Raw genomic sequence first — 12,831 nt, 5'->3', positions numbered from 1 at the left:
TGATTCTTATTTAACACATTCTGCAGCCAGCATCAGACAGTGCAACACTGAGGCTTCAGAAAAGGGGCGAAAGTATTTTTCAGCTCACCTGTCCTCTTTGTGCATGGCTACCATCCCAGAATAATCCAATTAGTAGTAAAGAATCCAGCACCAAAAGGTTACACCCCTACGAACTTTATTCGCGCTCAGCATGTAATAAACTCTTACATCCATGACTTTTTCCTCTCTAATTCCCTCAACCTTCTGGCTCTCACAGAAACCTGGATCCAGCAGTCGGACACCACCGCCGCTGCAGCTCTCTCCTATGGTGGCCTACACTTCTCTCATACTCCGAGACCTGACAACAGATCAGGTGGAGGTGTTGGTCGGCTTCTTTCAACAAAATGTACTTTTCAGGTTATCCCCCCAGTACCCTCCCATATCTTCCCTTCTTTTGAGGCCCACACAGTCAGACTCTACCGGCCCTTCTCCCTGCAAGTGGCGGTTGTCTATCGCTCTCCAGGTCCCTCCCGTCAGTTCCTGGATCACTTTGCTGCCTGGCTTCCAAATTTTCTATCCTGCGACATCCCCACGATAATCATGGGAGATTTTAACATCCCAATTGGCGATTCTCTTTCCCCATCTACCGCTCACCTTTTATCACTAACCTCCTCCTTCGGAGCTTGCTAATTCTCCTACACATGAAGACGGGAACACATTGGACCTGATCTTCTCCCGGCTTTGCTCAGTACATGACTTTACTAACTCTCCCCTTCCACTCTCTGACCATAATACTCTCATTCTCTGTCAACAACTGTGACTGTACTCAAGACACCCCCACTTTCCACACTTCTAGAAATATACGCGCCATTAACACCCAGAAATTTATGAAAAAGTTGCAATCATTGGCCCCAATCTCCTCCCTCTCATGTCCCGACTCGGAATTGAAGCATTATAACTAAATAATGCTATGCGCCCTGGATGAAGCCGCACCTCCTACACAAAGAACAATTCGGCATAGACAGCGACAACCCTGGCACACGCCTCAAACAAGTCTTCTCCAGCGGTGCTCCAGGTGCGCTGAAAGGCTGTGGAGAAAATCTTATCAGCCCGAAGATTTCCTCCATTATAAATTTATGCTGAAAACATAACTCTGCGCTTCACCTCTCCAAATAAACCTACTTTAACAACCTCAATCTCACTTTCCAATAATCCTAAACGACTCTTTGACACGTTTCATTCTCTCCTCAAACAGCACAGGCCCCGATCACCGACCTCAGCGCTGACGATCTGGCCAATTATTTCAAAGAAAAAATTGACCATATCCGACAGGAAATTTTCTTCCAATCCCCAAACGTTATGCATGCTCTCCCCCTGACTTCGAACCAGTCACGGAAGATGAAGTAATCAGGCTCCTTGCATCTTCTCGCCCTACCACTTGCACCAGTGACCCTATTACCTCACATCTCCTTCAGTCCCTTTCTCCAGCTGTCACCACTCACCTAACTAAAATTTTCAATCTCTCCCTCTCATCTGGTATCTTTCCCTCTTCTTTTAAACATGCCAGCATACATCCATTACTTAAAAAATCATCCCTTGACCAGAACTGCACGGCCAACTTTCGACCTGTTTCTAATCTTTCCTTTATCTCTAAACTCCTGGAACACCTGGTCTATTCCCGTCTAATCCGCTATCTCTCAGACAACTCTCTTCTTGACCCTTTACAATCTGGTTTCCGCTCTTTACATTCTACTGAAACTGCCCTCACTAAAGTCTCTAATGATCTACTAACAGATTTAATGAGGAAATTAAGAAACGTCTTGATATGGGTCGTTCTATGGGGGTGTTGTCCGAAAAAGAGGTAGAGTATATGTACGGAAGTGATCCAGTGGTCCCAATTTTTCATTCTGTACGCAAGCTTCATAAAGAGAGGTTCCCCTCACCCATGAGACCTATTGTCTCTGGGATGGGATCCTTTAGTGAAAAATTATGTGAATGGGTGGATTCTCTCCTACAGCCTGTGGTCCAGATTTGTCCGGGTTACATTAAGGACACAAGCCATTTACTGACAGTTTTGGACCATATTGTGTGGGATGATAAGTTCACGTGGGTTACCTGAATCTTTCTACTCGTGTATCCCACACGATATGGGTACATTAGCTGTCTCTGAAATGCTGTCTAAGTATTCTACCTACAGCCCTGATTTGATTTCTTCTGTTTGCATAGCCCTTGACTTCCTACTCAGACACAACTATTTTCTGTACAACAAAAAAAATTTTTTTGCAGTGCAGACGCGTCCATGGGAGCGAAATTCTCTCCATCTTTCGCTAATTTATTTGTGTCTTGGTGGGAAGATGCAAACCTTTTCTCTGATAACAACCCATTCCAGTCTAGTATATTCAGCGATGCTAGATAGATGGATGATTTGATTATTATATGGTCTGCTGACGTTTCTGATATTTCTAAATTTATAAGTTACCTGAATAATAATAATTGTAACCTTTTTTTTTTTACTCACACCTATAAGAAAACCAACATCAGTTTTTTGGACTTATTGATCTCTGTGGATGACAGGAATAAGGTAAACACTACAACTTTCCACAAGCAAACTATGGGTAACACTATTTTGAGAGCGGATTCCTGTCATCCCAGACATGTGAGGGTTAATATTCCAAGGGGAGAATTATATAGATCTAAAAGAAACTGCAGTGACCATGAATCCTATATTAGAGAGGAGAAATCTGTGCAAGGGAAAGAGGTTATCAGAGTTAGTCTTTGGAAAAAGCAAAAAAAGCCGTGAAAAAAAATCTCCAGAACAGACATGGCAAAATTCCCTAAAAAAAGTGCAAAGAAACGGGAGAATCAAAAACCCATTTTTGTCACCATCTATAGCAAAGAATACAACCAGATAAAGATGATCATCAATAAATACTTACCAATGCTTAAGTGATTCTGCTTAAAAGGATTCTCCAGGAAGGGAGTTTATTTTCCACAAGGAAAGCTCCTACTCTTTCCAATCTCCTACCACCTAGTATGGTAATGGAGAATCCAGTTAAAACGTCCTGGTTGTCTACTAAAGGTTTCTTTAGTTGTGGGGGAGGCAGATATGCAGCTAACACTAAGCAATTTGTAAAGAAAGTGAGGTCTGAAATAATCGTTATCCGTGACTTTATACACTGCAATAGTTCCGGTGTTATATATATGGTTACCTGCAATATTTGTGATCTCTCCTAGATTGGCTGCACAACACGGAAACTCCGGCAGCGCATCAGTGAACATCTAAGGGATTCAATGAACTGAGATGCACCGAATCCTTCTAACGTATCGAAACATTTTTAACAATTTCACGACGGTGGTTTCATCGCTTTTCAGTTTTTCGGCATAGAAAGGGTTACTAAGCCCAGAAGGGGCGGAGCCTGGCGACAGAAACTTCTTAGCCAAGAAACCCCCTGGATCCTGATGGATACCGCCCATCCCACAGGTACAAATAAGCGTACAGACGTAATCTTATTTTATTAATACTGTTCACTTACCTTCTAACTGTGTATAATGTCAGCATTGTATTGTTGGTTATAAATTTGTATTTTTTGTACTGGCAAAAGATTTTTAATGGTTGTGGGTGTGGAAAAATCGGAATCATGTGACGGGGGGCCGGGTTTTTGAATCCTTGGTCAATATAAAACCCTGACTCACTGGTATAACACTAGGTTATGACTAAGGAGCATATTTGGCCCTGAAACGTGTAAACCGGTGTCTGGGACCTTTGGTGTGTTTTTTCAGAGTTTTTTTTCACCACTCATTACTTCCTATGGGTGAAAAAAACGCTAAAAAAAATGAAAAAATGCTTAAAGAAGTGACATGCTCTATTTTCCAAAAAAAAAACATGAAAGGTACAAAATCTTGAACGAAACATGATGTGTGAACTAAGAATTCTGGAATCTCATAGACTTTGCTGATACTGCAAAAGGCAGCTGAAAGCCTGCATAAAAAAAACTGCAGCAAAAAACACTGAAAAAAAACATGATGTGTGAACATAGCCTTACAGTGAAAGTAATAGGGAAAAAAAAAAAAAAGTGTCTCCAAAAGGTGTCCATAACTTTTAAAGAAAACCAATCAAAAGAATGGGCCTTCCAGGTAACAATTAGATTTTCATTTATTTTTCACAGGGGGTACAATATACAATGCAATGGCACTCTCCTAGCCTTTGTGTATAAAATATGGGCACATCACTGGGATGACACAAATATGGACACACGTTACTTCTAGTAAACCAAGATCGCCATAGACCCCAAGAATGCAGCCATATTTCAGCAATATAAAAACGGACTTGAAGACAATATGTCATCAGGACATTGATAGTTTCAATCAAGTTTTTGTGTTGCAAATATTTTTTTTAGATTAATTTGTTTTTACATAGAATGAGCTTTCTTAAAAAAAATAGCAATCTTGTAACTTTCACACTTTCAAGTAAGAATATTTTAGACTCAAACTTCCTATCCTTTCAGCAGGCTCATGATAATCAGAGGCAGGATTACAATACCAGGTAACACCTCCTGACAACATAGGATCCACAATTCACAGTAGGCGATGTCACAGCTGACCCTGCTCCATCTCGCTTCAGTGACCTTTGCACATGCTCATTAGAAGCTTCAATCGAAAAGATAAGGTTCATTGCTGCTAATGTACATGTAGATTTCTTGAAACTACAGGAAGTTAAAGTCTAAAAAGGCCCAATGGCCAGTGAATTCCAATTTATATATTTAATAAAGATTGTGAGATGGGTAAAAACATTGCCAAAATGTTTTAAAACATAGATTTAAACACAAAAATCCAATTTACCCAATAGGTAATTTTATTATGACACATTCCCTTTAAATTGTCTAGATTTGGCAGGCTTCATGCACCAATAGTTTTATACTCAAATTATTTTCTTTTTCCTGCGGAATGGGGCTTTAAAAACAGTGATGGGGCCAACAAGGGAACAATCACAGAAGGTGCACTTGCTGATATTGAACACAGAACCTAATTGGATTTCATCTGTAATGCTTGTAAGTGCATTTGTCATCATTCCTGAAAAAAAAAAAAATAGCAAATCTGATCTACGCCATTAGTAATTAGCTCCATGATCCAAAGCGCAAGCATCAGCAGTAATAGATAGTGCTATCATTTGACAGCATTACAGCAGGCCTGTGAATGTGGAATGCAATTAAGTATAAACTAGTCAAACTACACAAACAGGATGAAAAAATGGGCTCGTGTCAGTTCACAGGACATGGCATCCATGGTTTCCATAAAGAATTTCTAGTTTTGATTCATTTGACCACAGTAGTTTTCTATTTTGACTTGGTCCATGAAAAATGAGCTTTAGTCCAGAGAAGACGGCAGTGTTTCTGGATTGTGTGGATATACAGCCATGGCCGAAAGTGTTGGCACCCTTGTAATTGTTCCAGAAAATGAAGTATTTGTCCCAGAAAATTATTGCAATGACGTGTTTTGTTATACACATGTTTATTTCCTTTGTGTGTATTGGAACAACAAAAAAAAAAAAGGCAAATTTGACAGAATTTCACACAAAACTCCAAAAATGGGCAGGACAAAATTGTTGGCACCTTTCAAAAATTGTGGGTAAGCAACTTTATTTCAAGCATGTGATGCCTGGTTCAAACTCACCTGTGGTAAGTAACAGGTGTAGGCAATAAGAAAAAACAACTGAAACCAGATAAAAAGGGGAGAAGTTGACTCAATCTTTGCATGGTGTGTCAGTGTGCCACACTAAGCATGGAGAACAGAAAGGAGAAGAGAATTGTCTGAGGACTTGCAACCTTGAGATTGTTGATATTATTCAACAATTTTGCATCTCAAGTCCATCTCCAGAGATCTTTGTCCACAGTCTGCAACATAATCAAGAAGTTTACAACATATGGCACCATAGTTAATCTCCCTGGATGTGGACGGCAGAGAAAATTGATGAAAGGTTGACACCCAGGATAGTCCGGATGGTGGATAAGCAGCCCCAATCTAGTTACAAAGAAATTCAAAATCAGTGTCGGCACAAACTATCCATTGACATTTGAATGAAATGAAACAGCATGGCTGGAGACCCAGGAGGACCCCACTGCTAACATGGGGCGAAAAAAAGCTAGACTGCAGTTTGCCAAAATGTACGTGATTGAGCCAAAATCCTCCAGGGAAAGCATCTTGTGGACAGATGAGACCAAGATAGAGCTTTTTGGTAAAGCAAATCATTCTACCGTTTACCGAAAACAAAATGAGGCCTACAAAGAAAAGAACACAGTACCTACAGTCAAATATGGTGGAGGTTCAAAGATGTTTTGGAGTTGTTTTGCTGCCCCTGGCATTGTGTGCAAGGCATCATGAAATCTGATTACCAAAGGAGTTTGGGTCACAATGTAGTGCCCAGGGGCAGAATACTGTGTTTGTGTACTAGATCATGGGTCTTCCAGCAGGACAATGACCCCAAACATAATTCAAGAAGCCCCCAGAAATGGATGGAAACAAAGCGCTGGAGAGTTCTGAAGTGGCCAGCAATGAATCCGGATCCAAATCCCATTAAACAACAATGGAGAGATTGTAAAATTGCTGCTGGGAGAAGGCATCCTTCAAATATGAGACCTGGAGCAGTTTGCAAAAGAAGAGTGGTCAAAGATTCCAGATGAGAGGTGCAAGAAGCTTGTTGATGGTTATAGGAACCGATTGATTGCAGTTATTTATTCCAAAGGGTGTGCAACCAAATATTAAGTTGAGGGTGCCAACAATTTTGTCTGGCCCATTTTTGGGGTTTTGTGTGAAATTATGTCCAATTTGCCTTTTTTCTCAGTTTCTTTGTGTTGTTCCAATACACACAAAGGAAATAAATTGCAATAATTTTGTTGGAGAAATAGTTCATTTTCTGGAACAATTTTAAGGGTGCCAACACTTTCAACCATGACTGTATGGCTTCTTCTTTGTATGATAGAGCATTATTTTGCATTTGTGGATTTCACGGTGAACTGCGTTCAATGATTTAGGGAAGAATTCCTGAGCCCATGCAGTGATTTGTATGATCATATTAAACCCTCCAGCTGTTTTTGATTAGCACCACCTAATTTTGCAGCCTTTTTCCATTTAATTTGAAAAAAAAACTAACTTTCACCGTCTGATCTTTGTCCTATGTTCTGTTGTGAATTAATTATGGCTATAAGAGATTTCAAAATCATTGCATTTTTGTGTTCTTTACATTTTACACAGCGACCCATCTTTTTGGGAATTGCGTTTGTATGTCACATTTATGTAAATGCAATGTATATGGTACAAAGCTGGATCATTTTTTAAATCTACTTAAACTTGAGTGCAATTCAAATCATTCCAAACAGCCCTTTTACCTGGGTAAGCTCCTGGTTGGGGTTGTGGATATCCATAAGGACCTGGAGCTGGGTATCCAGGAGCAGGGTAATTCATTGGTGGATATCCTTGAGCAGGTTGGCCTGGACCTGGGTTCATTGCAGGAGGGTACGCAGTTCCAGAATTTGGGTTCGGTCCGTAGTTTCCATCTATAATGAATAGAAAGTCAATTTAAAGAAACATAAGTTATGTAGTTAAAACATAGTATTACTTGCCCTTCAATCTTCCATTTGTTAATATACAAGTGCTTATCTTTAACATCGGAACTAACAACCCTTAAAGAACAGAATATTAAGACCAAATGCTCAATTATTTATGAAGGATATTTAAAGGAGTTCTCATGAACTACCAGAAGTAACGATACCATGTTCTGGATACCTTTCCATTAGTCAGGCCAGAGAGATGGCTGCTTAAAGTGAAGCTATCATCAGAAAATTACCTATTTATTTAAAATCAGGTTTTTCTGTTACATTTATTTTTTAAACCTTTTTGGCATGGTTTCCATAGTACAAGCCGTTTAAGAAATAAAAAAAAAATAAAAAATTAGTAGTCTTGTAATTTTCACAGTGGCCACTGGGGGTTTCTTAGACTCATACTTCCTGTTCTTTCAAGCAGAGTTTACAGCAGGCTCTTTATCATCAGAGGCAGGATTATAATGACAGGGGTAATACTCGCTATACACAGCTGATAATCCAAAATTCACTAATAGCAATAGGCGATGTCACCCCAGATCCTGCTCATCCACCCCTCACAAAGACCACTGCACGCTCTCATTAAATGCTACAATACAAAAAGATAACGTCAGAGTCTGGTCATTGTGGCAGGTACATGTGGATACCGTGAAACTACCGAGGTGTGAAAAGTTTTAAATTCTTTATTTTAATCCAAATCGGGGAAAAAAACATTGCAAAAATAATACAATTAACACAAAATCCTGATTTAAACAAAGGTCATTTTCTCATGATATCTTCCTTTTACACATTTTAGGTTAACAGTCCAATTAAAATTCATTAATTGGCCAAACAGATCTGTTCATTCCTTTGCTGAGATAGCAAAAACATGTATGCATCTATAAAATAAACCCAATAATACAAGATATTATTATTAATATTGTGGAATGCATAATAAATATTCCATTACATTCATATAATATGGAGTTAATATAAACCAGCTCAGTTTACAATTAAATTACAATCCACATTACCTTTCATTTCCATGGTTGCAGCAAGCAGCTAGAGAAGTGTAATGATCCTAAAATGAAGAGATACAAATGAGAACAGAAAGTGATGGCGCTTAATTATTAAATCTAGAGAAAAAATGGAAACAAGGTCAATGTCACTGTCCACACGCCAAGTAAAGCAACACAGTTCCTTCCTGAATCCTGATGCCTGCCAGCAAAATATATAGTTAGGTCAAGAAATATTTGGACAGTGACTGAATCTTCGTGATTTTGGCTCTGCATGCCACTATTTTTTTATTTGGACAAATTAACTTTACCATAAATAAAATGTTCATTTTTAATACTTTGTAGAGAATCCTTTGCAGGCAATGACTGCTTGAAGTCTGGAAGCCATGGACGTCACCAAACGCTGGGTTTCCTCCTTTGTGATGCTTTGCCGGGCCTTTCCGCCTTAAAATTTGTCTTACGAATGTGAAATTCTGCTCTATGAGGCTGAGATCTGGTGAGTGACTCAGCCATTTCAGTTAAATCTAAAATGGCCGAGTCAATCTGGTTAAATCTCAGCAGAAAGTATAGCCCTGTACGCTTCAGAATTCATCAGCTGCTTCTGTCTTCAGTCACATTATCAAAAAACACTGTTGTATGCCCATGCCTTCACACTGCCTCCACCATGTTTTACAGAGGGTGTGCTGTGCTTTGGATCATGAGTCGTTCCTAGTCTTCTCCATACTTTCTTCTTCCTATCATTCTGGTACATCTGTCCAAAGAATGCTGTTCCAGACCTGGGCTGGCTTCTTTAGATGTTTTTTGGCAAATTCTAATCTGGTATTTCTATTTTTAAGGCTAATCAATGGTTTGCACCTTGTGGTGAGCGTTCTGTATTTGCTCTCATGAAGTCTTCTATTTATGGTAGGCTTAGATACTGAAACACCTACTTTCTGAAGAGAGTTCTTAACTTGAGTGGATGTTGTTAAGGCGTTTCTTCACCATGTAAAGTACCAAACTGTTGATTTGGCTACTCCTAACATTTTTGCCACCTGTCTGCTGGATTTCTTCCTTTTTTTTCAGCCTAAAAATCGTCTGTTTCTCTTCTATTACGAGCTCCTTTGGCAGCATGTTATGGGTTCACAACAACAGCTTCCAAATGCAAATATCACACCTGGAATCAGCTCCAGACCTTTTACCTGCTTAATTGATTATGAATACGCTCAAATTAAAGTTGAGTCTGCACTTTAAACCCATATTGATTATATACATGTATCAAATATGTTTTGGAAAACAGCTAAAATGTCAAAACTTGTTTCCAAATATTTCTGGACCTAACCGTATGTGTGTATACCGTATTTTTTGGACTATAAGACGCACTTTTTTCCTCCAAAATTTTGGAGGAAAGTGGGGGGTGCGTCTTATAGTTCAAATACTATATACATGGCTGGGCGTGGTGGTGGGTGTGGGGGAGGGGGAGCGAGGAATCAGCGTGGCAGAGGAGGCAGCAGCCGCCTGCTACTAAAGAAAATGAATATTCCCTGCTCCCTACGCCCATGGGCGTGGAGAGCAATGAATATTAATTTTTCTTAATAGCCAGCACACTGGAGCGGCAGCGCGGCTCCTGCTGCCGCTCTGCGGTCTATGTACCCACAATTAAAGCTCATGAATATTCCCTATAACCCACTCTCATGGGTTGTAGTGAATATTCATGGTCTTTAATAGCAGGCACACTGACCGCAGAGCGGCAGCAGGAGCCGCGCTGCGGTACAGTGTGCCGGCTATTGAACAGACTGAATGGTCACTGCTCCCCACGCACAGAGTCCCGGCGTGGAGAGTAGTGACTATTCCAGCACAACGTCTCACACTGTGTGAGAGTGCATGGCAGGGAGGCCATGCGCGCCCTGCCATGCGCGGCTCTCACAGTGAGAGTGTCGGCAGCAGAGTGGGACAGCGCTGGAGGAGAGAGGAGGTGAGTATGATTGTTTATTTTTTTTTGCAGGCAGCGTGATGGGTGCTCAGAGGGTGCCACGCATACCAGGATGGGGGCTTAAGGGGTGCCATGCATACCAGGATGGGGGATAAAGGAGTGCCATGCAAACCAGGATGGGGGATAAAGGGGTACCATGCAAACCCGGATGGGGATGAGGGCCAGGTATACCAGGATGGGATGGGGGCCAGTTATACCAGGAAGGAGAGGCCATACATACCAGGATAGAGGATATTAAAACAGAATTGGGGGACATTACCCCAATACCAGTGTCAGCAGCAGACCCCTCCCTGAAAACAGGGCATCATGACCACATTTTTTGCTTACATTTTTTTTCCTATTTTTCCTCCTTTAAAACCTAGGTGCGTCTTATGGTCCGAAAAATATGGTATATACATATATATATTATATTGGAAAAGTGAACAGAATAGCAGCAGACATTTCCAACATTGCTTCTGTCTCTCAAGGTTCACCCACAAGGGATCAGCACTGTTGCGTAGTAGACATACAGTGACAAGTGACAGGACAGTTGTCGCCAGCCACCGGTTGCGAGCATCTAGTCTAAAATTAGTCATAAACAACTACAGTTAATTGACTGGTTGCTTACAGCACAATGTGCTAATGTTACAGTCTGTGACTCCCATATGTAGTAGTAAATAAGCAGAGACAAAATAACTGATATATGGGCGGCATTCATTATACAGACAGTAGTAATATATATATATATATATATATATATATATATATATATATATATATATATATATATATATATATATATATATATATATATATATATATATATATATATATATATATATACACACACACACACACACCAACTGTGACAGCTAAATTGATAGCTTAAGTTAAGATGGAAGCCTGACACTATTAATGATACTCAAGCAAATGTCCAGTTCATTCACACACAAGAATTACTGAATAAAACTACAATACAAGCTGTCTTTTTGCATGCCTGTAAGGAACATAAGTGGCATTAAATAGGTGCTGCTCCTCGCTTCCTGCAGAAGTGGTGCTAGTGAATTAAAGGGAACCAGTCACTTTCAGAAATGCTGTATATTTGCAGACAGTGGTAATCTACAGATACAGAGGTAACTCTGGGGTACATTTCTTTGAAAAGTTGCAACGTGTATGCAAAACTCAGTTGTGCCAAAATGTTGTGATTTTTGATGCTTTCACACAAGTTTCTTATAGCTTTGCCAAAATAGCTGGAACTGGGGTGGGAAGGGGGCATGAGGCCACAGCTCGTTTAATTCACAATGATATGTGGCGTTACTTATACCATAAGTATTTGGTCAGTATTTTTTCTCAGGAGTGGGAGCCTAAACCAGGTGAGGAACAATCAGAAAAGGTATAATAGAAACAAGTCACCAATTCTACATTTATCACCCACTCCAGGTTTTGGCTCCCACTTCTGAGAAAAAATACTGACCGAATACTGATAGTGGGACCGGGGCCTTAATCTTACTTCAGGTCAGTGACTGGACCAAGATTTGTGGTGTGGCGCAGGGCAGCGCACACCACTCGGAAGAAGCTACTTATTCTTAAAGTGTAATATAAAAAGGCATAAAAAATAACGATCAACAGTCCCTGATATAGTAAAAAATGCAAACAGCTTTTATTCGTAGAAAAATAAGGGTAGGGGAATGGGGGACAGACAGACATGTGATGGGAAAAACAGGAGCATGAACGAAAATACCGGTATATGCAATATACTGTATCACATCATGAAAGATGGTGGTACATAAATATAACTCCTAATCAGATGTCCTGCATAACAGAGTAATCAGGTGTCAAACCATCTAATTAGCACTAATAATAATAATAATAATAATAATAATAATAATATTGGACAAAATTGTACAAAGCACTACAGAAAAGTAAGCTGTATATAACCTAATGCTGACACCAGTATACGCTGGGGCTCCTGAATGTATGTGGTAAAATGAAAGCTTCATTATGATTGGTTGTTATGGACAAGTAGAGTTTTTCCTTTACACAGTTTTGATAAATAAGGCCCATTAAATCACGCCGAGTCAGTGCTCGGTGACAGCGAGGATGGGTTTCTCCCTTATGTTTAGTCTATATGACAGAAAGGCACCTGATGTAGATCATAAGGGCTCTTTCACACGTCCGTGTGTCCGGTACGTGACAGTTACCACACGTACTGGAAACACAGACCCATTCAAATCTATGGGTCTGTGCACATGTCAGTGTGTTTCCACAGATTGTGTGTCCTTGTGCTCCACACGCTGACATGTCCGGTTTTTTTACA

At 40.1% G+C, this 12,831-nt stretch overlaps 1 protein-coding gene across 2 annotated transcripts in view; it reads right to left on the bottom strand.

Annotated features, from left to right (window-relative positions):
- LOC141259135 (phospholipid scramblase 1-like) overlaps positions 1-12,831 on the bottom strand; it is a 58,943-nt gene that overhangs the window by 21,815 nt on the left and 24,297 nt on the right. Inside the window, exons 2-3 of one of the 2 annotated variants that reach the window (XM_073674656.1) lie at positions 8,585-8,631; positions 7,362-7,529 (exon numbers count right to left, since the gene is read on the bottom strand). In XM_073674656.1, the coding sequence (XP_073530757.1) occupies positions 7,362-7,529; positions 8,585-8,597 (181 nt within the window). In that variant the 5' untranslated portion in view covers positions 8,598-8,631. Of the gene's footprint in view, positions 1-7,361; positions 7,530-8,584; positions 8,632-12,831 lie in introns of those variants that run through there. The other variant, XM_073674657.1, reaches the window with a different exon arrangement.

Source organism: Phyllobates terribilis, unplaced genomic scaffold, assembly GCF_046119375.1.
Source record: "Phyllobates terribilis strain yellow unplaced genomic scaffold, ASM4611937v1 Scaffold_3__8_contigs__length_932513732, whole genome shotgun sequence".
NCBI classification, from domain to species: Eukaryota; Metazoa; Chordata; class Amphibia; order Anura; family Dendrobatidae; genus Phyllobates; species Phyllobates terribilis.
Note: the sequence above shows the minus strand (reverse complement) of the source record. Positions and strands in the feature narration are given on the sequence as shown.